The sequence below is a fragment of the Wallemia mellicola genome (genome assembly GCF_000263375.1).
Source record: "Wallemia mellicola CBS 633.66 unplaced genomic scaffold WALSEscaffold_19, whole genome shotgun sequence".
Taxonomy (NCBI): domain Eukaryota; kingdom Fungi; phylum Basidiomycota; class Wallemiomycetes; order Wallemiales; family Wallemiaceae; genus Wallemia; species Wallemia mellicola.
Window position 1 is genome coordinate 6751 of NW_006531976.1, and position 27954 is coordinate 34704.

The 27954-nt window shown below is 38.8% G+C and overlaps 13 protein-coding genes across 13 annotated transcripts; 5 read left to right on the forward strand and 8 right to left on the reverse strand.

Annotated features, from left to right (window-relative positions):
* Positions 1–2566: 2566 nt before the first annotated feature.
* Positions 2567–3355, forward strand: WALSEDRAFT_58241 (DUF1715-domain-containing protein; the record flags this gene model as incomplete). The annotated part of the gene is made up of 4 exons (XM_006959600.1): positions 2567–2610; positions 2660–2821; positions 2867–3270; positions 3317–3355. The coding sequence occupies 3 exons, from the start codon at positions 2567–2569 to the stop codon at positions 3066–3068; spliced, it is 408 nt and encodes a 135-aa protein (XP_006959662.1). The 3' UTR covers positions 3069–3270; positions 3317–3355.
* Position 3356: 1 nt separating this feature from the next.
* On the reverse strand, positions 3357–4118 carry WALSEDRAFT_58242 (hypothetical protein). Its single transcript, XM_006959601.1, has 2 exons — positions 3667–4118; positions 3357–3618 (listed from the first exon to the last, which is right to left on the reverse strand). The coding sequence occupies exons 1-2, from the start codon at positions 4007–4009 to the stop codon at positions 3413–3415; spliced, it is 549 nt and encodes a 182-aa protein (XP_006959663.1). The 5' UTR covers positions 4010–4118; the 3' UTR covers positions 3357–3412.
* Positions 4119–4286: 168 nt separating this feature from the next.
* On the reverse strand, positions 4287–7512 carry WALSEDRAFT_65534 (alpha/beta-hydrolase; the record flags this gene model as incomplete). Its single annotated transcript, XM_006959602.1, has 14 exons — positions 4287–4792; positions 4837–4920; positions 4963–5198; positions 5249–5398; positions 5448–6087; positions 6134–6203; positions 6250–6273; positions 6317–6447; positions 6491–6773; positions 6821–6892; positions 6937–7118; positions 7170–7256; positions 7312–7408; positions 7462–7512. The coding sequence occupies 14 exons, from the start codon at positions 7510–7512 to the stop codon at positions 4287–4289; spliced, it is 2613 nt and encodes an 870-aa protein (XP_006959664.1).
* Positions 7513–7676: 164 nt separating this feature from the next.
* Positions 7677–9719, forward strand: WALSEDRAFT_65535 (kinase-like protein; the record flags this gene model as incomplete). The annotated part of the gene is made up of 8 exons (XM_006959603.1): positions 7677–7790; positions 7836–7906; positions 7951–8002; positions 8052–8328; positions 8375–8466; positions 8515–8618; positions 8665–8794; positions 8841–9719. 8 exons carry the CDS (start codon positions 7677–7679, stop codon positions 9717–9719), a joined length of 1719 nt encoding a protein of 572 aa, XP_006959665.1.
* WALSEDRAFT_47814 (tRNA guanosine-2'-O-methyltransferase) lies at positions 9715–11346 on the reverse strand (the record flags this gene model as incomplete). The annotated part of the gene is made up of 6 exons (XM_006959604.1): positions 9715–9905; positions 9954–10173; positions 10222–10283; positions 10326–10492; positions 10539–11098; positions 11147–11346. The coding sequence occupies 6 exons, from the start codon at positions 11344–11346 to the stop codon at positions 9765–9767; spliced, it is 1350 nt and encodes a 449-aa protein (XP_006959666.1). The 3' UTR covers positions 9715–9764.
* An 88-nt stretch (positions 11347–11434) lies between these two features.
* Positions 11435–14825, reverse strand: WALSEDRAFT_69954 (BRE1-domain-containing protein). Its single transcript, XM_006959605.1, has 3 exons — positions 13916–14825; positions 11754–13871; positions 11435–11704 (listed from the first exon to the last, which is right to left on the reverse strand). The coding sequence occupies exons 1-3, from the start codon at positions 13985–13987 to the stop codon at positions 11528–11530; spliced, it is 2367 nt and encodes a 788-aa protein (XP_006959667.1). The 5' UTR covers positions 13988–14825; the 3' UTR covers positions 11435–11527.
* On the forward strand, positions 13038–15707 carry WALSEDRAFT_69955 (hypothetical protein). Its single transcript, XM_006959606.1, has 4 exons — positions 13038–14102; positions 14148–14219; positions 14278–14688; positions 14728–15707. The coding sequence occupies exons 1-4, from the start codon at positions 14060–14062 to the stop codon at positions 14898–14900; spliced, it is 699 nt and encodes a 232-aa protein (XP_006959668.1). The 5' UTR covers positions 13038–14059; the 3' UTR covers positions 14901–15707.
* WALSEDRAFT_55160 (hypothetical protein) lies at positions 14804–15988 on the reverse strand. Its single transcript, XM_006959607.1, has 4 exons — positions 15936–15988; positions 15758–15890; positions 15633–15715; positions 14804–15588 (listed from the first exon to the last, which is right to left on the reverse strand). The coding sequence occupies exons 1-4, from the start codon at positions 15978–15980 to the stop codon at positions 14926–14928; spliced, it is 924 nt and encodes a 307-aa protein (XP_006959669.1). The 5' UTR covers positions 15981–15988; the 3' UTR covers positions 14804–14925.
* A 130-nt stretch (positions 15989–16118) lies between these two features.
* WALSEDRAFT_61041 (heat shock protein) lies at positions 16119–18979 on the reverse strand. Its single transcript, XM_006959608.1, has 4 exons — positions 18852–18979; positions 18750–18808; positions 16682–18700; positions 16119–16635 (listed from the first exon to the last, which is right to left on the reverse strand). Exons 1-4 carry the CDS (start codon positions 18963–18965, stop codon positions 16515–16517), a joined length of 2313 nt encoding a protein of 770 aa, XP_006959670.1. The 5' UTR covers positions 18966–18979; the 3' UTR covers positions 16119–16514.
* Positions 18980–19682: 703 nt separating this feature from the next.
* On the forward strand, positions 19683–21008 carry WALSEDRAFT_20901 (cyclin-like protein; the record flags this gene model as incomplete). Its single annotated transcript, XM_006959609.1, has 6 exons — positions 19683–20185; positions 20233–20314; positions 20360–20491; positions 20538–20661; positions 20710–20755; positions 20801–21008. The coding sequence occupies 6 exons, from the start codon at positions 19683–19685 to the stop codon at positions 21006–21008; spliced, it is 1095 nt and encodes a 364-aa protein (XP_006959671.1).
* WALSEDRAFT_61042 (hypothetical protein) lies at positions 19926–22020 on the reverse strand. Its single transcript, XM_006959610.1, has 10 exons — positions 21964–22020; positions 21789–21916; positions 21611–21738; positions 21038–21567; positions 20801–20988; positions 20710–20755; positions 20538–20661; positions 20360–20491; positions 20233–20314; positions 19926–20185 (listed from the first exon to the last, which is right to left on the reverse strand). The coding sequence occupies exons 1-4, from the start codon at positions 22005–22007 to the stop codon at positions 21325–21327; spliced, it is 543 nt and encodes a 180-aa protein (XP_006959672.1). The 5' UTR covers positions 22008–22020; the 3' UTR covers positions 19926–20185; positions 20233–20314; positions 20360–20491; positions 20538–20661; positions 20710–20755; positions 20801–20988; positions 21038–21324.
* A 1174-nt stretch (positions 22021–23194) lies between these two features.
* On the reverse strand, positions 23195–23806 carry WALSEDRAFT_61043 (hypothetical protein). Its single transcript, XM_006959611.1, has 2 exons — positions 23583–23806; positions 23195–23531 (listed from the first exon to the last, which is right to left on the reverse strand). Coding segments are annotated over exons 1-2 (207 nt in total). The 5' UTR covers positions 23585–23806; the 3' UTR covers positions 23195–23326.
* A 210-nt stretch (positions 23807–24016) lies between these two features.
* On the forward strand, positions 24017–27785 carry WALSEDRAFT_33442 (cysteine proteinase). Its single transcript, XM_006959612.1, has 6 exons — positions 24017–24042; positions 24093–24160; positions 24209–24302; positions 24352–24493; positions 24544–26545; positions 26596–27785. The coding sequence occupies exons 2-6, from the start codon at positions 24158–24160 to the stop codon at positions 27685–27687; spliced, it is 3333 nt and encodes a 1110-aa protein (XP_006959674.1). The 5' UTR covers positions 24017–24042; positions 24093–24157; the 3' UTR covers positions 27688–27785.
* The last annotated feature ends 169 nt before the right edge of the window (positions 27786–27954 follow it).

The window sequence follows — 27954 nt, forward strand, 5'->3', positions numbered from 1 at the left end:
CCCAGAGCGACACGGTGCCTAGCAACCCAGCTACGTACAGGTCACTTCCCTACGACTAAGTCATACCGATACCGATTCAAACTAATCGACTCACCTAAATGCAGGACGTGCGGCGTAGATGATAGCATCTCGCATAGAATATTTATATGTAGAAGACACATAATGGCAAGAATCACCTTGCGAAGAAAGATAACCAAGATCAACATTCGGTTCGAATTAGGTCCAATGCTCAGGAACGCACAAGCTCTTCAAGCCCTTTACGAGTTTTTCAAACCACAATTGACTACGTACCCAAGATACTCCGGTGATTCGGCGTAACCGAGAAAATTCCCGGACACGCAAATCATCAAGACATTTTACGACACTAGTCAAGAAACGCTTCCTACCAATTCAACATGCCATTCAAATCCTCATGCTTTAAGAAGTATTGATGGACGCAGTTTAACTTTGTATCGTCTTAACAATATATTTAGATTTCATCATCATCATCATACCACGTGTTGGTACGTAAATATCAGACACGCTTTATTATAGGTTGTGAAAGTATAAGTACGTTATAGAATGATCATTTAAGATGATTGTTTCTTTTTACAAGATATGTTTCTTTATATAGTCTCTACTGTCCTCATGTTCCTTGTCGTCCTCTTGTCCTCTACTGCGCCTCGGTGTTCCTCTTGGTTCTTGGTGTAACTCCTTGTTCCTTCTATCCTTAGTCACTAAATGATGCTGTATGTTCAGCCCTGTATCTGTATTCTGACACCACGTAATTCTAGCGGCTCTCCTTATGGTGGTGGTAGTGTTTTGACCTTTGTCTTCCAAAAATCTTAGTAGAGGTGCTTTTAATACGACCATTAAATAAAATAGAACTTTAGGACATTGTTGGTTCGTAAATATTAAGTACGCTTATTATTGGTTGTGAAAATATGTTACATTATATGTATACAAAGTTATGATCGTTCAGATAAACGTTTATGTACAAGATGGTCTTCTTATATAGTTTTCATAGTCCATATGTTCCCTGTTGTCCTCAACCTTATTGTGCCATGGCGTTTATCTTGTCCTTGCTGCGCATCCTTGTTCCGTTCGTCACTATTTACTAAATGATGCAGTATATGTTCAGCCCTGTATCGGTTACTCTGACAGACATCATAAAAAAAGAATTCATTGAAATTTACCCAACTAAGATCAAAGACTTCAAGAAATACAAGAAATATTGATGGACGTGGTTGAACTTTGTATCATTAGTACAATATATCTCTATTTCATCATCATCATCTTCTTTTTCAGTTTCGAGTAATTTAACGTATGGATTTAAGCTTAAGTGATGAACATGCAGTATCAATTATTTGTTAGGTGTGAATGTAGCATAGCAGTCAGGAAAACTTGGCGTGGAAGAGAGTAGACCAATGAGAACGAGGTAATAGAAACTATACGAGAGGCAGCATTTTAGAAGAAAAATAGTAAACATTTTCATATTTCGAAAAGTAAAAATCAGTCCACGTTTGGACCACGATCACACAAGTGGGAACACAATAACACAAAATGTTGATTGCTCAGATATACTGCGTTATAATAGCCATAGCTGACTTACATTTTATATACAAAATGTACTCTTACAGAGACAAAATCTTGACAAGAAAGGATATTGGTAATTACAAAGTGGTGTACGTTTACAATTTTGCATTATATGCTTATGGTAGGAATGCATTATTAGCTTCAGGAATACCCAGACACCAAGAACAGCTGGGAGCATCGTTACCTGCTGAGTTGAGTCCTTTGTACAGGTCAACAAGTAAAGACTCCTTGCCTTTCTATATTAATGCTTGGCTTATAGCTAAAGCTGTGTTTTTTTCTCATACGAATATATTATTGTATCAGCTTGTATCAAACAGATACTCATTACTGTAAAGAGACATAATGGAGCCATTAGGATGGAAAGCAGCAAGTTGAAAACATAGAGTTATAACTAATAACTAGTCCTCTCTAAGGGATCTGACTGTACAACGCCTGATAATTGTCTTAATAATCTTGATGATGGAGGATTCCGAGCGAAAGCACACGGCCCTTCCACCCCATCCAGATGGTGATCTTTATATCATAATTTGTTCTTTCACCCGTGCTATAGAAGTCAAATATTATGCAGCGAGTGGCCATAGGCCCCATTAAGCGAAGATAAACCTACTAGCAATAAGATATAGCCTTGGAAACTGATTACAATAAATGACTCGCAGTGTACCCAGTAGGAGCATTGAAATTCAGATACTCGTATGGAACATACAGTGTAGATTATTTGATAGAAGCGGAGGACAATGATAATTATATAGGTGCCACAATTTTTATAACAGAGTGCGGAATGATAAAATAACCATATACTTATTAATAAGTAACAACAGATTATATCTTAGATCTCAAAGGAATGAGGAACATGTTTTCATAGCCTGATAAGGCGAATTAAATTTATACATGAGTAACACTACCTAAATGATGTTTATGATTAAATTTCTGCTATTATATAACGATATCACTGGTCTTCTCTCTTCATCATCATAGACAGATGGACGACAATATGCCAGTCGACGAGATAGATACTATAAATCATCTCGAAGAAACGTAAGATATCTCGAACTAAATTAGTATAAATTCTCATATGCATATGTAGCTTCTACAGTGCTGGATACCAATCAGGTTACGACCACGGAAAGATACATGGCAAAATTGAAGGCAGGGCATTAGGAAAGGAGAAAGGCTATGAGATTTGGGAAGAGCTAGGATTTATGGAAGCATCTGCAATCTTTTTGATTACAACTCAACCAGAATCTAAGTAAGTAAGATAGGCTTAGATATACACAAATTCACAGACATTTAGACACAAAACTCAAGCTCAACAAATATTAGAAATGGTTCAAAAGTTTCCACAATCGAATAAGCAAGAATCTGATATCGACGAAGAATGGGATATGTCAAATTTATTAGAAAAGATTAGAGCCAAGTTTAAGGTATTCGTTACAATAACAGGGGTAAAGAGAAGATTGAAGACTGCAACGCCAAGTCAATCGCTAGGATTTTGAAGGAGGACTCTGGGGAAGTGGTATCTTCTGGTCCGTTCTCCTCCTCCTGTAGCCTTCAGGAATCGGTGGAGGCTTTGGAGGAGATGCAGGGCGCTGTACAACCTTCATTGGTTGTGGTGCCGCCGGTTTCGGTGCATTCAAGTTCTTCTCCCAAAAACCGATCATCCGCTTGGTTGGCTTAGATTGTTCTGCAGGTAGTGGCCTATAGATGTTAATATTGATTATATTAATTATACATTTCTGTTTACATTTTAGTTTTAGTTCTCTGATAAAGTGATGATAGTGACGGTAAAAAGAAGGTAGAATTACAATTATTATCAGTAGAATCAATAAATATAAGTTATTTAGAGCTTTCTTAAGATGAGTTTTCGTGTTCCGAGTTTCTTAATAAGACTGTATCTTTCAAGTTCAAACGACTCGTAGACATCCTTGGATAATTTGGCTGCTTGTACATGTTTCGGTAATTTTGACGTACGTTGCGCCCAGCTTCTAGAGGACCAAATACAAGTTGCCAAACATTCTCTTGTCTCAGTTGATGCGCTACCAAACCCTAAACTTTTGGTTAGTGAAATTTCTCCCATAAAGGTAATATACATACAATACATTAATAAGTTTCCTTGACTTGCTTCCACAGCTTCTTCATGTGCTAGTCTGTCCGCAGTGTAGAGGTCAGTGTCAACATCCGGTTTCCTTCTTGATCTAAAAACAACACAGTAAAATTCTTTCTCAACATCCAATGGTAACTCTATTTCGTCCCAATTGAATGCCTTTTCATAGTATTCTCTCGCATAGTCGTCTGTAATATGTCTGAACTTTGTGAGAGCAATTGAAAGTAATTTTGAAGCTTCGTCGACACTTTCCGTTGTTCTGGATATAGCAGTGACTCCGCAGTTGATTGCCGTCTCAAGTGGCGGTAGATCGACTGAGCTTCCAACTGTCATATTAAGTGGTATGAGATTAAGGAAGAAGTTTTCTAATTTGTCTTATGACTTGAATGACGTGCAACTATAATCAGCTTATCTAATTGGTCTAAAATGTCTTTGATCAACTAATCAAATGATATCATTGCGCGATGCCTATCATCGGGAAAGGGAAGCTCAATGCGGCCTAAATCACGGGGTATGAACGTGATTAAATTATCTCACTACTAATAATTACAATTCATAATTTCGTCGTTTAGTAAAATTTACAAATATTCAATTTCATATCGGTGCTGCTTCACTGTTCATTACTATTCATATCTTCTTCGTCACTTGATATATTCGCTGATCTCGTCTCACCCATACCCATTACGGCTTCAAGACGTCTTCTTCTTAAAACCTCAGCTTCAGTTAACAAAAGATTGTTCATCTCTTCTTTCTTCTTCTCCTTCTCAAAGCTCTTTCTGCGGTCGCTGCTCTGTGTTTTGATTACCAGCGGTGGTGGTGTTGACTGTGTGCGTTTCTGATGTGGTTTTGAATGTGCTCTCGGAGGTACTCTTAATTGTGACAATTGATCATTGTTTGGTGTATGAATTTGTGTCGGAGGTTCTGAAAAAACGGTCGATAGCGTGGCAGCTTTCTTAGTGGAAAATACCAAAGGCTCCTCATATTCATGCTCGGAACCTTTACGTGATTGATTAGGTAAATTTTCAGACACATCTTTCTTTTCACGCTCAAGTCGTTCTTTTTCAGCGTTTTCAGCGTTTTCAGCGTTTTCTTTCTCCAATGCATGAAGAAATGATTCTGAGTGGTCATTAGTTTGTGTTTTACAAAACCAAGTTACCTACCTTCAATCCATTGATTCATCTTCTTTACTATCAAGAGTGATTCTTTAAAAACACCCGTCATTTGAAGGAAACCGTGACTCATGCCTATACTTTTTCAGTAAAGCTCAAATGTCAAAGTATACCTACCTTCAATGATTCTTAAATGTACCCAATCATCTTCGTCTTCATGTACGATATGGTCTTCAAGATGGTCGCCTTTTGGTTGAGGTATATTCAATCCGAGTCCATCTGTTGGTGTCATCATTTCATTACTTGAATTGAAATTATTCTGTTCATTCATGGCAGCGGCTTGACGAGCTAATTTAGCTTTACGAAGGCGACCAGCGAAGATGAGTGAATCATCAACAAATGGATCACGTTCTCTATTAGGCTTTTAGAGTATGTAATATGTACCTCAATTGAGACAACTCACCCACAGATGATCAATGTTGTTGGAAATTGCTCCAGTAAATGTGAAGGCGCTAATATTGGAGAGATATAATAATCAGTTTTGAAGTCTGGTCTGTTTTTTGGACCAATGTATAACAATGCACATGCTCGCATTACTGATGGTGGTATAATCCTGCCAATCGGTCAGTTTCTTCATTAAATACAATCGCTTCCGACCGTACCTATCATTAAAGAATCCAGATCTACTGGTCATCGTAAGCCGAGTACCGATAGGCTCCTTCTTCTTGCTCCTTATACGCTCATTTGCCTTCATGTGCTCCTTTTGGAGCTCCTTCTGTAACTCTCTCCTAACATGCTCATTAGGTTCAGCGATGACTCTTTCATATAAAGGCTTTTGAGAATCGGAAGTAAACTCAGAGCCTTTATCTGATTCACTAGTATCGGTGGTATCAATGTTCAAGACGTCCTGCTCATTGACTTCAAAGTCAAATTTAGGTGGATCATCGACAAATGAGAGAAGCCTTCTTCTCTTAGGCGAGTTACTGTCATATCTGAGAGAAGATGTTGACTTTGAAGGTGCTTGCATCACTGTGGCTGAAGCAATTTGTGCACCTGCACTATATGGTGCTTTCGGCGAAACGGAACCCAGATTTGACAATGAATTAGACGAAGCCCAGTGCGACAGTTGATTTGACCAGCTCTTCCGACGAGGTATGTTCTTCTCAGGTACGTCACACGTTACCGACAGTGGTGATTTGTGTGCTAAATGATCCTTTGATTCGAAAAGAGATGCTAGGTCGACAGAAGACTGCTCTGTCCTAAGTACTTCAAGATTTTCGTCACTCATCCAGCTTGTAAAATCTATGTTTATAGTTAAAGAAATCGGCATAGTTGATGATATACTCACTGAAATCTAGTGCTGGATATGTTAAGACTATTCCAACAGGATGTTTGAGAGGCACTTCAGATTCAAGTATCTAAGGAAATTGTTAATAACCAATATAAAACAGAGGATAACAGTACCTTGAACATAACAACTGTAACAATCTTTGGGATTGTGAGACAAATCGTATACTTAACATTCACGTACATTACCACCGGCAGAATCTCCTGCGAGAAGTATGTTGAGATTGTCACTTTGTATACCAAGTAAGCGGCCATTAGTCTCTAAGAGGATATTATACAAGTCGAATGCTTCATCAATAGCCCAAGGGAAAGGATCTTATTTGTCAATGTGGTAGTAAAACGCTAGGGTAACACTTACATTCGGGACTTTTACCATAGTTGACACTCAAAATAACCTTCTTGTTGCCTTCTTTAGCCCACCACCTTAATCTTTCTTCATGGTCACGTGGTGTCATGAACACGAAAGCACCACCTGGGAAATCCATAACCAATTCAGTGCAAGCTTCCAATTCTTCTTGTGTACCATCGAAGAACATCAGACATGATATTGGTTTGGTGTATTTTGATGATTTTGGGCGGGGTAGTAAAACCTCACGAACGATTCTGCATCGTGGTCTACCGAGGAACGTCACAGCTCTTATCTAGAGTCAGATATTAGATGATTCAATTGTATGTAGTGTATATTTACGTATGGATTTGAAAGTTTCTCGCCTGTAGTTCTAAGAAATTCGACTGTACATGTTGCTCTAAATTTCATCAACTGATGGTGTTATTAATATTCTATTGTATATGCTATTGTCCTACCTTTTCATCAGCTTCGGCCGTCCAGAAGAGGTAATAAAGTCCAAAAACAGGACCGGCTAGGTCCTTCAGCCATTTCGGTTTACGTATCGACATGGCGGTTGCAAAACCAGCGTCTAGAGCGTTTGATAACCATGTTGCTCTGTAATAAGACCTCGAATAAAGGTGGGCCAATGGTTCAGGGGCTATTGATGTGAACTTAACCGGGTATGTCATCATAGGCTATATTAACTTACCTTGTAAACCTAATAAAGCGTCGAAATGTCTGATGGCGTATAAGGTTGTTAATGTAGCGACGATGATTTGATAAGGTGTGAACCGTTCTGGGGGTAGGGTTGAGTGTGATAAGAATGGATATAGACAAAAGGCTAAACTTACTAAGCCTCCTATTGATTGATTTTATGTACCAGAACCTCAAACCATTTCTGTCTCCTTTGAGTAGTCTCCAAAGCCAGAATAGGATGACTAGTACTACCTGTAGTGGGCGTAAGTAAATGTATAATATAACAAAGCATAATAAACACCCACCTGTGTTCTCCTCCATTGTTCTGATGGTCTACCAATCAAATTGTTTATCATCTCATAAACGTAAAGATAAAAGAGACGATAACGTATATTTTATTAATTTTATTACTCTAATACATCTCTTTAAATGAATATAAATTTTTATTTCTACTTTTAATATAAATACACGCTCTTGATTTCATACAGTCTATATCTATTGAGAACGTAAACGCGTAAAAATGGCTACAAAATCACCGAATGATAACTTTCTTAATGACTATGAATCAATTGAAGTTATCGGTCAGGGTAGCTTTGGTAAAATACGCAAAGTTAGACGCAAAAGGGATGGTATGGTAAGTATCCAATTGGCCACCTTATACCAGCTAACACGCTATTAGGTCTTCGCTAGGAAGGAGTTAGACTTCGACAAAATGAGTGACAGAGATAGGAAGCAGATCGTCGCTGAAGTGTAACTATTGCTTTCTTATTAAATCAATCTGACTGTCAAAACAGTAACATTCTACGCGAATTAGATCATACAAATATCGTCGCCTATCATGAAAGAGTGCGTATTGTTATACCATGCGTCTATTAAATACTAACTCAAGTTCAAGTACGTTGATAGGGAAGGTGGTATGCTTTACATTTTAATGGAATTCTGCGGCGGTGGTGATTTACAAACAATTATTAAATCGTGCAAACGTAGTAATACTCTACTACCAGAGGATACCATTTGGAGTTACATTTCACAATTGGCAGGTGCCCTCGATCATTGTCATAGAAGGGGTTCTACAGCTGCTGGTCCACAAAAATTAGAACGTAGACCTTCTCAACATGATATCGCAGCTGCCCATCAACAGATCTTGCATCGTGATCTTAAACCAGAGAATGGTGCGTTAGTTATTACTTTCAATTATAAGAATCTTACGCGTGTTAGTCTTCTTAGATAATGACGGTAATCTCAAATTAGGTGATTTCGGTTTATCAAAGGCCACCCAGATTGGTGAATTTGCTAAGACATACGTTGGGGTGCGTCATTGTGTCTTTCTCTTGAAAACACACTAACACCAACGTTAGACACCATATTATATGTCTCCAGAGTTGATGAAAGACATGCCATACGACCACAAGTCCGATATTTGGTCACTTGGTTGTGTAGTTTACGAATTGGCTTGTCTTAAGTGAGTTAAAAGTTAACGTCGTATACAAATTAATAACGCAAACCAGCCCTCCATTCTACGAAGCAAAAACGCACGGACAGCTTCAAGAGAAGATTCTTCAAGGTCGTATACCAAGATTGTCGCGCTTCTATTCACCTATGCTTGATGATATGATCAGAAGAATGTTAAGTCCAAATGTGGGTCATTAATTTGTTTGGATTTTACCAACTAACAGCCTCCTAGCCAAGAGATAGACCATCTGCTTCTCAAATACTCGAGCACGACAAGATCAAATTACAAATGCGTACAGTTGAGCTAAACAAAATGGCAGCATCAATCGCCTCTCAAAGGGTACGTTTAAGTGAACGTCTTAGTGAACTTCAAGCGAGAGAGAAGAAGGTTTGCGAAAGAGAGCAGCAAATATCAGTTGTTGAGACACAGATTGATGCCTACATTAAATCCCAAGTTGAAAAGAATGTTAGATTTGAACTTGAAAGGATAATGCAAGAAGGTGGTAGTGAATACAAGATAATGACAGATAGCACCAATATAGAACAGAGAGACAGAGAGATTCCAAATAGAAGCATGAAAGAGTACGTTTCTTTTGACTCTTTAATTATTCTAACAGTGCACTCTAGTGCAACACCTAGCGAGACACTTGCAGAGATGTCAATTTGTACACCACCTCAAGCGCGCCGAATGAGCAGTAAGCAAGGTCTGAATGCACATAACGCAACCCAAGCTAAACTTCTTGCTTTGGCTCGCGAGGAGGATGAAGCAGAGAATAGATCGGAGCACGTAACAAGCAAACCACCACCATTGCAACGTGCGGAAACGGCTCCAGTTTCAACAACATCCTCGACGAATAGTATACCACAATGGACGAATCTACCACCACCACCACCTACGCCATCATACGCGAATGTTACTGAAGATGATTTACCTTCTCCATTCTTGCGTAAAACGGATAACAAACAGAAACTCAATCAATCAAGCAATCCTAGACAAGGTTTATTAGCACAAGCTGCAGCTCAACGCACAACAACTAACAAGAGCACTACTGTTAGTAAACGTCCTTCAATGGTTAGTGTAAAATCATCCAAACCCGTTCTAGGTCGGTAAGATAACTATATGATAATGATAAATAAAAATACACATTTGTCTATTCTATTTGAATGCTTTGAAGAATTTTTCTCTAAATTTCGCATGTGAGACGTTTTCACTTCCTTTGTTAATATCGAGATTTGATAAGATTGTCTGAAGTGACTCAGTTGTTTCGACGTCTTCGACTTTCTCCATTGTTATTAACTAAATTTGCTGTTAGAGAGAATGTACATGGTCAATGAGAATACTTACCCTTCGCGACCATTTTCCAAAGTCTTGCACTGAGTTGGCTATGATACGCATACCTTGACAAGTTGGCACATCAGTTTCTTTATACTCTTCATTAACAGTTGGGAGGAAATAAACAAGTCTACCGCCTTTCTTGAGAAGATAGGCGCTCATGACGACGAGATCGGCTGCGAGATGTGATAAGTCATAATCCTGTACTGGAGGGATCAATTGATTGGAGTAACTATGCGTATATAAGGAAAATAGTTAAGAGCATATAGAAACGGCTTACCTTTCTTTAGACTTCGCTCCTTCTTTGAGACCGATACGTTTTGCACCTGCACGAACACCGTACTGAAGTGTGTCAGATTAACTCAAATTTAAACTCTCACAAACCGGTGGATCAGTCACTATGGCATCAAGGGTACCGCCAAGTCTCCATCCTATTCTTGTAACATCTGCAGTGAATAAATCTAAAAATTTATCCAAAACGCCATAATCTTTAGCCGCTGCAATGATACCCCCTGAACGAGAATCTGGATGACCTTTATTTTGCTTATTTGCTGGTGATTTTGTTAGTTGAATGTATTAGGTAGAGAAACAGCCAACCTTGTCCACGCATTTGTCGACCATCTAGATCACTTCCCATAACATAAGATCCGAAGAAGGCACAAAGGTATAGCATACTACCAGTACCTGCAAATGGATCCCAAACGAGTGTTCCTTTCCTAGCCAATGCTTGGTTCGCCATTAAGACAGTGACCTCAGATTCCATTGAGGTGTTACCGAAGTATTTTCGTTTCTTTACATCAAACTTAGAAATAAGACCGCGTTGACCGTCTGCTAGGAATGTACCAAAGTAGACACGATGAAGTACTCTTTGTTTATTGAAATGATCGATAGCTGGATCATTGTCTATCGCCTTATGCTCTTCATAGACTTCAAACTGCACTTCTGGATTCTTACACCTCACTTTACCTCTAAGTTGCATATATGAGAATTGTTCTATAATTGCTGTTCTCTTCTCTCGAGGGAGGGATATATAGGCTGCCTCTACGTTTACAGAGAATGTAGAATCTTTATATTGATCCCAGAGATATTCCGCTTTCTTGTTATTATCGTGTAGCTCTTCATAAGTGCTACCGTCAGCGAGTAGGCGTATAATGTACCTAATTGATAACCATAAGTAGACGAACAATAGGATATTTAAGGCTCACTTTATTAAGACGCATCTACTCGCTAGCAACCTCGCTTGTTCGTCTGTCTCGAGTTCTACAACCAAACAAGAAGAAGTGAGATCTACGCTATCATCACTCGGTCTTTTAAAGTTTAATCCTAATGCTTTCGCTACAGAATCTAATTCTGGCAATCTGAAGTCAAGCAGCGATTGTGAGAAGACCAGTAGAAAGTTCTTCATCGTCGTAGTGGTAAGTGAAGTGACTATATAAGTTCTGAAGTAATATATACATTTCTATAATATAAAGAAGAAATACCTTCTCGTAAGTCGTACAGTTAATGTTGTTTTATAATACAGAAGCTACAGAATAAGATAAAATATTTTAGTAATACATAATTAAATTAATTTAGGTTAATTCACCCTATGCCCATTGAAGTTTCTGGACATCAGAACTGGAGAAGCCAATCTGACAAATTGGACACTTCCTTTGACGTGTTTCAATTCGGGCGTCAATACAAGACTTGCATAACGTGTGCATACATCTAGTTATGCAATGTGACTTCAACTCGTTCTTACAGGTTGAACAGCGAAGTAAGAACTGTAGTTTTGTTAGATATACCCACAAGTAAACGGTTGGATAAACTCACGAATAGCTGGTCACGCTCTCGTTGAAGATTCTCCTCTTTAGCGTTGTGTATTCCATTCATCGCACCACTCGAAACTGGTTGATTGTGTGGAATCCTCTGCAAATCACTGCGGAGTTTAGTGTTATCCTCTTCAAGTCTTTTCTTTGCAGCTCTCTCATCTTCATACATTACATGCCTCTCATTTAACTTGGTAGAGACTTCCATCAGTCTTCTCTTCGACTCATCGGCTAATAATCTAGCGCTGCTCAATTCCCTTTCTGTTGTGAATACTTTATCTTCTAAAGCTTTGGTTTTCGAGGAGTAAACCATTAACTCCTTCTCGTGTATTGAAATTTGTTGCTGTAATTGCTTCTCTGTATCTACGAGTCTCTCAATTGTCTTTGATTGCTTTTCGTGCGTCCTCAAAGCGGTTTTACGTTCAATATCTACTGCATCTTTTGCCCTCATTGCTGCGAAGTACTTGTTATCAGATTTAGCCTTCTCAGTCATCAACCTTGATACTTTCTCCTCTAAATGCTGCAAATCAAATATTTTAGATCTGTTCTGTTCATCTAAAACTTCCCATGCTTTCGACAATCTTTCAATTTCACCATAAATTGCGTTTGATGTTGTCTCTGATTCAACATTTTGCAATTCAAGTGTTTTGATCCTTTCATCTTTCTTATTTATTTGATTAACTAAATTCTGTACTTCAGGATCAGCTGGATCACTAAATGCTTTCTCATAGGATTGTAACTTTGTCTCTACCTGCTCAAGTCTGACATGTAAATCACCTCCTGATTGTAGGTTACTAATTTGTGATTTAAGAGCTTCAATTTCTTCATTAGCTGTTTTTAATTGGGTATCCAGTCTAATTGTAATATTCAAGTCTTCTTCAGTGACGCTATCACCCATAATGGCACGATAAACATTTTCATTTCCATAACCAGCTGCAATACGACCTTTTAAGCGTTGTATTTCAGAGTTTAAACACCTTATGCGCTCTAATCTAGATTCTGAAAGTTGTTGAGTTTGTTCGATGTGCTGCAATTTAGTTGAATCTTTTGTACGCCTCACGTTGAGTTCACTATTGAGTTCTTCTCGCTGTCCCCTTAGTCTGTTTATATCAGCTTCCTTTACTTGTAATTTTTGTAAAGCGGCATCCAACTGTGAGTTAGCATCTGCCTTTAATCGATCTTCGAACTCTCTCCTGGATGTAAATATACCTTCAAATTCCTTCTGTAACTTGTTGTATTTGATTTTGGCTGTATCTGCGTCTGACTGGAAATGCCCTATCTGTTGTTGTAAATCACGATAGAGACCTGATTCAAGTATAGCCTCATCGTTCGGCCTTCTAAGAGTGACTCTCAAACTGTCAACTTCCTGACTAAGCTTTATCTTTTCAGCTCGCAGTTCTACCGATTCTGTCATCCTCTGCATTGCTAATTTCCGTGCGTCTTCCAACTCTTCCTTGGTAGGACCTGGTGGTGGTGGCGGTTGCGGTGTTTCTCTGACTGGTGAAGGTGCTTGGCTAGGTTCAGATTTAATCTGATCAACAGAATCTGTCTTTGGTTGAGGAATTGGTGAATCGGAGCTAATAGGTTTGGTTTCTTGATGTATTTTAGAGATTAATGATGACTTTACTCTATCAACTTGTTTCTCTGCATTGAGTAGCTTATCCCTCGTGGATTCCCATTGGGATTTACAGTCGTCAAGTTGCAACCTCGTCAAACGGAGCTCCTGTTTGTAAGAATTAGATTGTTGTTGGTACATGTGAGCTTGCTTTTGAAGGTGTACAGCATCTGGGGACTGATTCCGTGTGGCTGTTGTAAGTACAGAACCAATCAACTCCTTGGTGGCACCGGATCGAACAGATAAAGCAGAATTTAAGAGAGCGAGGTCCTCACTATTTGAGTATTCTAGAAAATCTTTGAGAGCGTCATTTGATTGTATTGAAGATGAAGGTACTATAACAAGTTGAAGTACGTCTATTAATTCATTCCAGCAGACTTCAACGGAAGAGAGGGAGGATTGAAGGGAGTTTGACTTAGATTCTAAGTCTTGTAGTCTATTAAGTGAGTGCTCATATTGCCTCTTATACTCCCTCATCTGCCTCCAAATCGCTTCCTTCCTGAATTGCTAACGAGAGGTTAGAGATATGAGTTAATAAGTAAACAACACACCTCTAATAAAGCGTTATCATTATCTAAATCGCTATTGCCGTCATCATCAAGTTTACGCTTTTTTTGATCCATCTCGTATGAATTCAAGTAGTGACAACCTTGAAGCTGAACATTTAGAAGAAATTTTAAATTAAAAATATCTGAATGTCGATAAAGAATTTTAAGGATAAAATAAACCCACTACTTAGTAGGATATCTAGTCAGCCTTCATCTCTCTAAATATATGCTTCAGGTGACGAGCATAAAGAGAAGCTCAACAGAGCATACAGCGATAATTTATTAGCTACACAATCTAACAGGCGTAGTTTCGCATTAAGTTGTTTATATATCTCCTCTTATCTCTATTTTAAACCCGTCGCTAGGCAACAACTACATTATTGCGAGAGTGGAGGACTGGTATAGGGATAGGAAGAATCACAATCCAGCAGCTTCTGCTAGTTTACAACTCAAATCTGAACTCATCTCTGATCTCTACGATAAGGATCCAAATTTTGGTATAGGTACATTCAGCGTACCTTTCCAGCTCCAGGAGGCCCCATCATTTCATGGCGTGTATACTAACACCTATGGAAATATCCCTGCGAACTTCCCAGGCTCTTTCATTCAGACTGGTCAACAAGCAGTTGGTAATCCAACACCTCTGCACGTATATCTCAATCAACAAGCATCTTCATCCTCAAAATTGTTCGCATCTGCTGTCTGGAATCTAGCTAATAGCGGAAGATTAGTCGTTTTACCTGAATCATTTGCTTACAATCGTGAAAGAGAGCGCGGTAGGCAAGTAATCTCAATAGAATAGACTAACAGTATAGGTGCTGTAGCTGAAGTCGTCGCACCTTCAAATACCGATGCATTTGCCGACTTTCTTGAACAATACAATGCGATGCTATCCACCAATAACCATGTTAACACACCCAATAACACTGCAAACAGCACAGATTCATCATTCGATAAAAACATCCACTCGATTCCATTTAAGAAGTAAAGATTTGCATAAATAATTATTATATCTACTTGGAAACGCTTGGATCAAGATTTTGTACATCCAACAATAAGCTACCTGAATCGAGCATAACTCTGTTGTTAGAATTACTGATAACGTCAGCGATATCCCTCGCAGCTTCCAATTTACGCAAGTGTAAGAAACCTTTGTTATTCTGTAAAGCTTCACCAATCAATTCTGCTGATCTTGCTTCACCATTTGCTCTAACGATGATGGATTGCTTTTCTTGGATCGCTTGATCGACCAAGAAGGCAGCTCTTTGGGCGACTTGCTGAGCAATTTGCTTAGATTCAACAGCAGTTGTGAACTCTGGAGAGAAAGTTACGTGTGTTAAACTGACATCATCGAGAACGATGTTAAATCTTGATGCACGCTTCGTGAGGTTATCCCTGACGAGCTTAGATACCATTTCTCTTTGGGTGATCAATTGTGAAGCATTGAATTGAGCAACGACAGCCTTGAGTACTTCGTTAACAATTGATGGTAAAACCCTTTCATCGAAATCTGTGCCTAATTCTTTATATATCGTTGATAACTCCTCCTGACGTGGTCTTGAGAGTACACGTACTGTAATGTTAACCATTTGAAGATCCTTTGTACCGGTTAAAGAGCCGATGTTGCGTGGTTTCGCTCTAATGTCCGTTATAATTGGTGTTTCAAGCCATGGAATCTGTGAACATGTAAGTAATTTCTAATTAATAGCAAAAGACCAACTCTAAAGTGAGTTCCTTCACCGTAAACATCCCTCATTATACCATAAAAGCGACTGTATTTGATCGCACGATGACCACCATCGACTATTTACCGTCAGATTGACATGGATGAATTGAGCTACGCACCGTTGAAAAGACTAGCATTAACAGCTACAGCGCCGAGTGCTAAAAGGATTAATCCTCCACCGCCAGCGAATGCACCGCCAGAGTTGAAGTTGCTGCCACCGGGTCCTCTGCCACCGCCAGAAGATCTAGCTTGCTGTATATAAGTCAGTATATTACAATTTATTTATTAATAACCCACTTTTTGCAATTGTGACAGAAATTTACCAAAGTTTGGATTATTCATGATTGTATAAAATCAAGAGTGTTATTAACTGATAGAAGAATATAAATGAACAAACGTTTAAGAGAATACTATGCTAATTTTCACCCTTTTATTTACCATCTTTCTCGCTTCTCCTTCTTGTTTCCCTACTATGAGCATCAAACTGTTAAAACGGTCTAGGTGTTGCATTGAAAGTTATAATTCACCTTCAATACATCACCTATAATGCCATACATGGATCGTCCTTAAGCGCTCAGTTCTGGTATATCATTTGATGTACCACCAGCTTTTCGGCTGCGTGATGAACTTTGCACGAGTCATAACGGTCCTAAAGTAATCCCTCTCACCCATTCAACACTCGTTTTGAGTGTCTGTTTGTGGTACTCATTTTCAGCCTTCTTGATTATTAGTTGATTGCAATAAAAATTTTCACTTTCAACTAATATTTCATATCAGGCAGACATTATTTTCTTGTATTTTACAATTAATGAAGAATGTATGGAAAAAATGTAACTTTATAATGATAGTCTAATCGATATCTCAAAACTGTTCATCTTAATCAACGTCCATGTTGTCCTTTTGGCCTTCAGTTTCCTTTGGCTCTGGCTCTGGAGCTGGTGCTTCAGTCTTTGGCTTTGGCTTTGGACGGTTGAGAATTGAGTTGCAAGTGTAACCGCTAGATTTTTGTTAGCAAACATAATATCGATTTTCAATCTACTCACATTTCCTCAGCAGTCTTCAATACTTGAGCAGATGAGATGACTGGGTTCTCGGTCTTCATCTTCTCTGATTGCTTGTACATGTTGTCATCCAACCACTTGGCAGCATTGGCTGCGGTGTCAATTACTTTTTGAATATCTTCTGCAGCGATGTGAGAGTATCTTTCATCCCCTGATTGAGCTTTTGAGAGAAAGTCATTGGTTGCTGCTCTCAAAACAGCTGCTGCCTTAGGAAGTTCTTGTTGTTCCTTGTATCTGTTAACAATTGGGTCACCCAACTTCTTGAGTTCATCAAGACGTGCAACGTAAGCTGACTTTTGTGCGTCTTCACCTTCTTCTGTGTATAACCAATCTTCAGCTTCGTTGAGTGCCTTCTTGAATACTTCCTTCTCTTCTGGTGTAGCGTATGCGGCATGTCTGTCATCAAGCTTGTTACGTTGGTCGTAAACGTACTCTTCGAGTGCGTTCTTACGCTCTTCAGTTTCTGCGACGAGCTTGTCATGAGCGTACATTTGGCCTTCCTTTTCAGTGTATTCAGCAATCTTTGATTCTGATGCACCGGTAGCACCACCAACGACTGTTAAGTCCTTTTGCTTAACGGTTCTCTTGACCTTACGGGTTTCAGTCTTTGGTTCTTCACCTTCAGCAACCTTGACTGGAACTTGTTCTTCTTGTTCAACTTCTTGGACAGTGTAGGCACCCTCAATTGAGACAAGACCGTGTAAGTTAAGTCTAACCTTGACCTTGACAATTGAGAAGTCACCATCAGCAGTTGGAGCAACATCCTTGATAGTTGCCTTGCTGATCCATGGGTTGATACCAGTTGGGAGAGATGCTGGGTTAGCGTATTGGAAGTTGATGTCAAATGGTTCCTTTCTGTGGAAAGTGAGGATCTTGGTTGATGGGATAGCGTTTCTTGTTGGGAAAGCTTCGATTTCGGTCTCATCGGTTTCACCTTCTGGAAGGCTTGATGGTGAGTCCCAGGTGGCCTTGATACCGTACAAGTTGATGTCATTGACGCTGAATTCTCTAACACGGAAAACTGGTGAAAGCATAGCGCAAGCGAGTGTAGCACCTCTAACTACAGCTTCATCTTGGTTGAGAGTAGTTGAGAGGGTCTTGCCACCGAAGAATGCTGAGATCTTCTCCTTGATGGCTGGAACCCTTGAGGTTCCACCAACAAGTTCGACTGCGTCAACTTGTGATTGGTCAATACCAGCTGCTTCGAGGGCTTCAGCAAGTGGGGTTTCAACACCCTTGAGAACATCAGCTGCGGCAGCTTCAAAGTCTTCTCTCTTGAGCATGGAGGTGGCGTCAATGTCGTTCATCAAATTTTCAACGTTGAGTGGAGCAACAGAGTTGGCGGAAAGAACCTTCTTGAGACGCTCACAACCAGCAGCTAATCTGAAGGTAGCCTTTGCATTTGAGTAGACATCAATCTTGTACTTGTCCTTGAATTCGTTAACAAAGTGGTCAACCAAAACCTTGTCAAGGTTTCTACCACCGAGGTGGCGGTTGTAGGCAGCACCCTTAACTTCGAGGGTACCCTTGTTGAAAGCGACAACTGAAACTTGGAAGTTTGAGTGACCTGCGTCTACGAAAACGACATGTCTTGGTGGTTGACCTTGTTCTGGGAGTTCTGGCTTGGTGATACCGTAACCCAAAGCGGTGGCAGATAAGTCGTTCATAACTCTGAGTGAGTTGAGACCAGCTACCTTAGATGCATCGAGCATGGCTCTACGTTGTACGTCTGTGAACCAACCTGGAACTGAGACGACAACGTCAGAGACCTTGGTACCAATGTCTGTTTGGGCAGTGTCACGGAGCTTTCCGAGGTACATGGCCATCAATTGGGTGGCTGAGAATACTTGTTGCTCGCCTGCGAGGCTGACTTGTACACCGACTTCTCCGCCGGCGTCGACGAGAGGAGCTCCGATGTAGCTTTGTTCATCCATTACCTCACTGTCTGATGCGCTACGACCAACGAGTCTCTTAAGTTGGCTGGCAGTGTTCTTAAAGTTGCTGTGGAGAAGTCAAAATACTGCAAATTGGCAAATGACAGCGAACGTACCTAGTTTCTGCTGACTTTGCGCTCTCACCGATGGTACGGCTCTTAACGTTGAAACCAGTCTGTAGAATGTTAGATAAGATGTCTGTTATCGACTATACTCACCATAGTTGGTGTGCTTCTGTTCGAAACTTCATTGCAGATAATATCGATACCTCTGCTTCTAGCACAGGCTATTACACTTGAATAACTTCCAATATCTAAACCGACAACACTCATTTTGATCTTGGTTGTTCTCCTCGAGTTGCGATATGCCTTCTTGAACTAGCATTTTTTAAAATTTCTCGAAGATACTCGAATATTACTGAAATAATTGGCATTTAATTAGAGTAAATTTTCTTATTAGTTTATCAGCTTATAGGTCTATATATAGCACTATTTCAGCTTCACTGAGAACTTACTGAGATGAAATTGACACGTTCATTCTCATATGAAGTGCATATGCAATTATACAGTATACTACTATGATTTACAATTATATATGTTATTCTTATAAGATTCTACAATAGTGAATATGTCAACCTTGCTGAAAATTTTGGAAAGGCAGAAACATAAGAGCTATACATGATATATAATCGGTTATATGTCTTTTTACATACATACTATAGTGAAACAGTAGTAGTATGCTTTGATATTTCCTAGAAACAGTTATAAAGACTGCTTCTATTGGACATATTCACCGATAGCTCGGAGAGAACACCGTTACTCTTCCCTACCCCTTAATCAGAGTACAAGGAATGGTATTTCGTCCACGTCTCACTTCGCCACTAGGTATCTATCATGTCTTTATCTGTTGTACTGCGCCAGAAGAACAATTAGAAGCTTGTATCGCTTTACTTTAACTATTAATGTATAAGATAAACTATGTGATTATTATTGACTGTCATCAGCGCGTCTTCTAATCGATAACTTCTTTCTTCCTATTCATCCATCAATATGGCATTCCGAGGAGGCCCACAGGGATATAATAGACAGCCAGCTGGGGTATATTATCAGCGAAATTCACCAAATTATAAAAACAGTGGTTATACTCAAGATTATCACCGTCCACAAGGCTATAATCAAGTTAATGGACCGAGGAATAATCGTGCGAGACAATACAACAATGGTAGACAACAGAACCAATTCCGTAGACCAAACTATCACCCTTATGCTAATGACAACTATACGACTCCCCCAATTCAGCGGCATAGACCTGATCCAGAAGCTATACAAAAAGAGAAAGAACGTCGGGATGACCTAATAGCTATAGAGAAAGAGCGTAGATTGTTATCTTCGCGTACTAACCCTCACATTAAGCATTTTGAGCCATATTTCACTCAATTTGAAGCTGAAACTTTGTCGCGCAGACAGCATGGTAAAATGTCTGATAGGCAAGCTAATGAGATAAAAAGGTTTGCAACAGCTTTTGTTGAGAAATTAGGTCATCAGTTGGGTTTGTGAGTAGATATTTTACATTTTTTGAACGATTTTCATAAAAAAACAGCCCAAGGAGAACTATAGCGACGGCACAGATGCTATATATACGCTTTCATTTATTTTATCCATTGAAAGATTTCAATCCACATGTGAGTTTCTATCATTCTGATGGGAAATATGACTAATATATACAGGATGTCGCAGTAGTCGCAACTTTTGTGTCTGCGAAAATGCACGATACACTTAAAAAGCTACACCAAGTAGTGGCTGTATCGATGCACATCAGATTTCCTGAAAAATTCAAGAATCCCTCAGTTGACGATAATGTGGGTTGATTAATTATAAGGATTATTAAGCTCACAAACTATTTAGCTATTTGAAGCGGAAAAGAAACGACTACTGCCAATTGAGCGGTTACTTCTTGAATCTATATCCTTCTCTTTCAAGTTGAAGAGACCGTTTGACATATTGGTGAAACTTTGTAGATTATTCAAAGGTGAGTTTTGTCTCATGGTGAGATTTACCTATTTAACAGCTATATAAGTTTCAAAAGAATTTTCGAAGTGCTGCTGGAAGGTCCTTAGTGATACGTAAGTAGAAGTATCCGATTAATTTGACATTCTGACTGTCTCTAGACATCGGACTCTTGCGCCACTACTTCACTCTCCTCATTCACTTGCATTGTCGTCCATCTACCTCACTAGTATCCTCTTACAACACGACCATCAACACCTTGAAACAAGTAGAACACTTCTGTCAAAATTTGAATCATACGATACTAGCTGGCTTAGTGAATATGGCACTGACATAGACAGCCTAGAGTGTGAGTGTTCGTTTCGTTGATATTTATAGTTGTTTAACGAGCTATACAGCTGTGTTGCATTTCGTGCTTGATTTATTCATCGATGAGAACGAATTACAGCATTCAAATAGCAATATTACATTTCCTGACTTCCTTCAGACGAAAATACGCTTACGTGAGAACGCAGAAAGACGTGAAAACAGACCTGATGTTCAAATGAAGCCAAGTCGTGGGTATCAGGATGCATCAACGACAGGACGATCATATATATTAGAACAAAAAGACTTACAAGTTACACCTGAGCAGTCAACAAGATATTTATTCGAATAATACTATCTAATAAAACTAATGCATTTATTACTGCCAAATTACATTCCCTTGGTTTGATTTTTCAGCCCAAATGTGTCGTTTATGGTATAATTTCCTAACTTGTTTGAATTCTTTGACGAAGGTATCTAAATGTTGTTGTTGTTGTCTAGTGTCTGTGTCGTCATCGACATTTGCGGATGATATGAATTCACTTGCTATACTCTCACTAAGCTCGTCTTGCTGAGATACCGCCTGCTTTAGTCGCATTATGAGGAAATTTGGTGACGTTTTCTATTTCCCATTAGATCGATAGTACAAGAACAATCAAACTCACGTAATCAATGTCTTTCAACTGCTTTTCTATTTCATCCCACCGTTTGTATGCATCTGTAGCCTCCTCGTAGGATTGCTGTGTCTCCTGCCGCAGAGCTACTAATGCTTCGCCAAGTTCCATATTCTGTTCTAAAGAGTATGTTAGATGAATGTTATCAGCAAAGAGATCTTTCATTTACTCGCTAGGTCTTCATTTGACAGCAAAAGTAACTCCTCTCTCTTTTTAAGCGCTTCCGTGCGTGGCAGCGTCTCATAGACCGCATCAAGATAACTTGGCGATTGGAGCAGTTCTTCGAGATCGGATCGACTGTAGCGATAATTAGCATAACGCAGCCTTAAGAACTTGTCACTCACGATAAAGCTTCCAGCTCTGGGAATTCCTGAAATAATAGCGTCATGAACGTTCGATTGAGAGGTGCGATAAAGACGAAAATATACTGAGAAAATTGCTGTTCTGTTTGTGACTAATGGTGTGTCTTTCGTGTTTCTTTTATATTTCTTGTATATTCTTCAATGTCTTGATAACAATCGCAGAAGTATGTATTATACGTAATTTTAATGTAGTGTAAGCTTTAGAAAGCTTAAAAAGGGATATCAACAGAATACTTCCAAAGAAACGTTTGGAATAGTAAAATTTTCCCCAATTTCCATTGTTTATTTGCTCACCACATCACAACCAACCACACTATGAAAGCTACTTTAGAAACCTTACCTACTGAGCTTCTTAGTAAGATAATTGTAAACTATGGTGCCCGCGAGTTGCTGTACGTCAGTTGTCGGTGCTATGATATTGCAGCCTATGACCTTATATGTTCTGGAGTATTATTCAGTCCAAAAACACAGAAGAGAGTAGAAGGACACAGTCAGGACCATAGAAATGTTCGGGCCTATCTCAATTTCATCTCGAACATGAACCCTGGATCACTTTATACAAACTCGATAGAGTGAGTATTGAATTTGCATGCAATAGTTACCTCATACCGATCATAGAGAATACCATCTCAATTTGAACCACTTTCACGATAATATACGCTTACATGAATGCGCTAATCTTGCTGACTTCATCAGTTACTTTCCGAACCTCAAGAAACTGGTTTTAACACTCAAGCAGCTACGCGAGCCAGAAAGAGTACACACTACGATAGGATCTTCGATTAGTTGTTTAGATCTCACTATCAATATTGAATACATCGATGATCATAGTACAAACGAGCTGGCTACTGCTATATTGCAGCAATATCCAAATCTAAACACCTTACGTTTACATCGCCCTGATTTGGTTTCTAGTCCTGGCTTAGACGTCGATCGTCAAAAGAGGTTTATCTCTGCATTTAACAAACATATTGAGAACAATCCCGGAGCAAATTTGTGCAAACCAACTGCTATATTGTTCAAAAACTACAGAGGATCTCCTTCCTTTAGTCGATTTGAGCGTTACGAGACAATTACGAATGTTAATTACATCCATATTTACAAGTGGAATAGGAAAACGGGCTATACTGAAGCCACAAAGAGTAAGAGTAATGCGCTCAGGAAGTACTACCCAGAAACAGCAGGTAATCAAATTGGGCATCCACGCAGGAGGAGATTTTCAAATGATCCTCTAAGAAGATTAGAGATCGAAATGCTTAGTATAAGCACTCAAAGGTTGGCCTACCGCGATAAAAATATTGCAGCGTAAGTGTGCACTTAAAAACGAGTAATTTTGACTGTTATATTAGTGAACTACGTACCTTAATTGTTCAGAGAGAAGATGAAAACGCTTATTATCGCAACTTTTGCGTTGAAACTGAGCTCTATAAACTTCTCGATCAGCTTGGAAATGTCCCTGATCATGATTAGGTTTTAAAACTTCAGAAATATTCTCTAATTTGTAATTGTAATTGTTCATGAAAAATTTCTTGTATAGCCCAGAAGTAGACCTTGGTCTTAGATTTAATGTTACATTACTAAAAGCAGTAAAAACCACGTACATTGAGTGAGAGATAGGAATACATACTCAGTCGAAATATCACGTGTACTACTTGTCAGACATCAAGGTAATACACAAAGCAAACACTGTCATGTTGCTTTCAGATGCATCCATACGAAGTATCTATGATACACCCCGCGTGCCAAAAAGAAACTAGCAAGCACCAGGTATACACATAATTTAGCCACGGTGGTACTGGTAAGTAAGCTAATAAGTGGGAAGTGGAGATATCTAATAACAAGACTCCGATAACCGCATCTTCGAGTTCCCACGTGAAGTTGCCTGCTTACGTACCGAGAGAACAGCGGGGAGTCTAGCGAACTAAAATTAGACGCATGTAAAATAGCAGAACCTCAAATACGCTTATATGAAATATAATATATCATTTTAAATTTTATCTTGTATAATAAACCTTGATTGCTGGTTCTAATCTACCATATTATAGCCAGCTTGCTGAAATCGTGGGTAAATCTAAATAAGGAGTAGTTTAAATTAAACAACCGCATTTTAGTATACGGAACAGCAAACTTCGCTCATATCTCTATCTGACGTATCATATTGTAATCATCTCCAAATATGGTGCGTCAATTTCGATCTCACCCAAGATAACGCTCACAGTATATTTAGGAGCCACAGAGCATAGACTATTCCTCACAAGAAGATGAAAAGACTGGCTTAGTTTCTGAGATGGAGATTGACGACACAATCTCAGTAAACGACGGTCAGTCAGGATCCATATAATAAATATAATATCTCTAACACACATACAGTCCCTGCATTCGTTGAACGTAATTTGTCAGATTTTGGCCACGAAGTTATCGATTTCAAGACCTACACTTGGGATTTGTCACATTGGACAAACCTTGATAGAAGAATACAAAGTCCTGTTTTCGACGTTGGCGGCCACCCATGGTAGGCTATCATTAATCTTTACTCATCCATTCGCTTACGTTAGCCAACAGGAGAATATTATTGTTCCCATTCGGAAATACGAATGGAAACGGAAATGAAATGGTCTCCATTTACTTAGAATATGCTGACCCACGCGGTGCTCCAGTCGGTTGGCATGTTTGCGCTCAGTTCGCACTCGTTATGTCGAACCCCACTGATCCATCCGTTTTCGTCACCAACCAAGCACACCATAGGTTCACAATCGAAGAGAGTGACTGGGGTTTCACACGTTTTAGTGAATTGCGCAGACTTTGCATACCCTCAGACAAGTTTTCTAGACCGGTTATAGAAAACGAATCATCAACTATTACAGCTTTCGTTAGAGTACTTGATGATCCTACTGGCGTACTCTGGCACAACTTTGTCAATTACGATTCAAAGAAGGAAACCGGTTTCGTTGGTTTGAAGAACCAAGGTGCAACTTGTTACATGAACTCACTTCTCCAATCACTTTATTGCACGAACTACTTCCGTAAAGCTGTTTACCAAATTCCAACAGATGAGGATCATCCATCTGAATCTGTTGCTTCTGCCCTTCAACGCGTTTTCTATAATCTTCAAAACTCTTTACAACCAGCTGGTACAACTGAGCTCACCCGCTCATTCGGCTGGAAGTCACTCGATTCCTTCATGCAACATGATGTTCAAGAATTTAATCGTGTTCTTCAAGATAAATTAGAAGAGAGAATGAAGGGCACCGTCGCAGATGGTGCGATCACAGATTTATTCGTTGGTAAAATGAAATCATATGTCAAATGTGTCAATGTCGATTTCGAATCATCACGTATTGAAGATTTCTATGATATTCAATTAAACGTCAAAGGAATGAAAAATCTCTATGAGTCTTTCAAAGATTACATTCAAGTTGAAACTCTTGAAGGAGAAAACAAGTACCATGCAGAAGGTCAAGGCTTGCAAGACGCCAAGAAGGGTTGCATCTTCGAGTCATTCCCTCCAGTACTTCACCTTCAATTAAAGCGTTTCGAGTATGATTTACAACGCGATGCGATGGTTAAAATCAACGATCGTCATGAGTTCCCACTTGAAATTGATTTGAAGGAATTCCTTGACGATGGTCCAGCTAAAGAAGAGAACTGGGTGTATAGATTACATGGTGTTTTAGTTCACTCAGGTGATTTACACGGTGGACACTATTTTGCACTTATTAAACCAGAACGTGATGGTCAATGGTTGAAATTCGATGATGATAGAGTTACAAAAGTACTCGATAGAGAAGTTCTAGAGGATAACTACGGTGGTGAAATGCACAGTAATGTCGTTACAGCTCAAGGTCCAAAACCACAATTACGTGCGATGAAGAGATTTACAAACGCTTATATGCTTGTTTACATCCGTGAGAAAAAAATGGATGAAATACTCCAACCATTCACAAATGATGACATACCACCACAACTTCGTCAAAGATTAGATGAAGAACGTGAAGCTAGTGAGCGTAAACGTCGTGAACGTGATGAGCAACATTTATACTTAACCACAAGAATAATTTCTGATAATTCATTTTCAACTTACCAAGGTTTCGATCTTGCTACTTTTGAAGACAGAAATGTTCCTGCAACTGAATTACCAACGATTAGAGCACTTAAGTCTATGCCGTACAATGAATTTAAAGAGCAAATTAGACGGCAATTCGGTCTTGGTGATCTCAAATTTAGATTATGGATGTTAGTTAATAGACAAAACAAAACTATTAGACCAGATACACCAATTCTTGAAACTGATCCAACTAAAACGCTCGATGCTATAAGGGTAGAACTTTCACCAAGACAGAATGATCTTAAGCTTTACTTGGATGTTGAAGCAGAAAATGACAGTCAATATGGTAAACCTGAAGATTCAATAATGATCTTCCTGAAATACTTTGATGTATCTAGACAGACACTTACAGGTGTTTGTAAAGTCTATGTACCAAGATCAGCAAAGGTTGGCGATTTACAAGATATAATACAGAAAGAGATGAAATGGCCACCTGGACTACCATTGAGATTGTATGAGGTAGGTGATAAAGGTTGTTATAGAAAATCTGATTAATTAACTTTCCATAGGAAATCAAACCAGGTTACATTGAACCAATGAAACCAAAAATGACACTTGCACAAAGTGAATTACAAGATGGTGACATTGTTTGTTTCCAAGTAGAACTTTCAGAATCAGAAGTTAGAGATTATGAAGCTCAAGGAATGAACGCCGATCCAATCTCACATTATGATTATCTTCAAAATCGAGTACAAGTTACGTTTAGACCAAAATACAAAAATCAAATAAATGAGAATGTGACAGAGTTTAAGATATTATTAAGCAAGAAAACGAACTATGATCGTATGGCAGAATTAGTTGGTGCTAAAGTTAAGCAAGATCCACTTAAATTGAGATTCACTACAACACAAAATACAAATGGTACACCAAAGTCCATAGTTAAACGTAGTATGAATCAACCAGTCCAAGATTTAATTACACCTGGTTATTTAACAGAAAATAGTCATGTTATTTTCTATGAGCTGTTGAACATTTCAATAGTTGAATTAGAAACTAAAAAGTCATTCACGGTTACATGGACAGGATTGAATAATCGTGAAGAAGGTAGTTATCCATTTTTACAACCAAAGACATCAACTATCAGTGATATAGTTGAACAATTAAGTAAGAATGTACAACTTTCACCAGAAGGTTCACAAAGAATAAAGATATTCGAAATTTGGAATGGTAGACAACAAAAAGAATATACAGGTGTTGAATTAATTGGAAATTTGGCAGATAATGCAGAGTTATTTGCAGAGGAAGTACCAAAGGAGGAAGTAGATGCAAGTGAAACAGATAAAATAATAAACGTATTCCATTATTCACGTGAACCACAACGGTGGCATGGAATTCCATTCAAATTCGTAACCAAACCGGGTGAAAAGTTCATTGATACTAAACAAAGGTTACAGCAGAGGTTGAATGTAGCAGAAAAGGAGTTCGCCAAGTATAAATTCAGCCTTATAACATCAATGTATTACAAGCAACCAAGCTTAATTGATGATGGTGATGTTATACACGACCATAACTTTGCCCAGCAAGATGCACTCGGATTAGATCATATTGATAAATCTGGTAAATTTAATAAATCTGCAGAAAGGGGTATATTAATACGTTAATAACTACGAAACATGAAAAGCAGCTTTTGACGTTGAACTGATATTAATGAAATTTTAAAGAAATCTTTTATATTCTCTCTCTTTATATTTTGACATACATAAAAATTGAATAATAAACATAAATATAAAGATAGATAATATGTGAGTCGTTCTATGACGCATTGTGGTTTTATGGCTGTCTAGTGAGAGTGATATAGAGGCTATTACTAGAATAATAAAGAAATGATATTAAAAAATAAGAAAGTTGATATAATAAATAAAAATTCT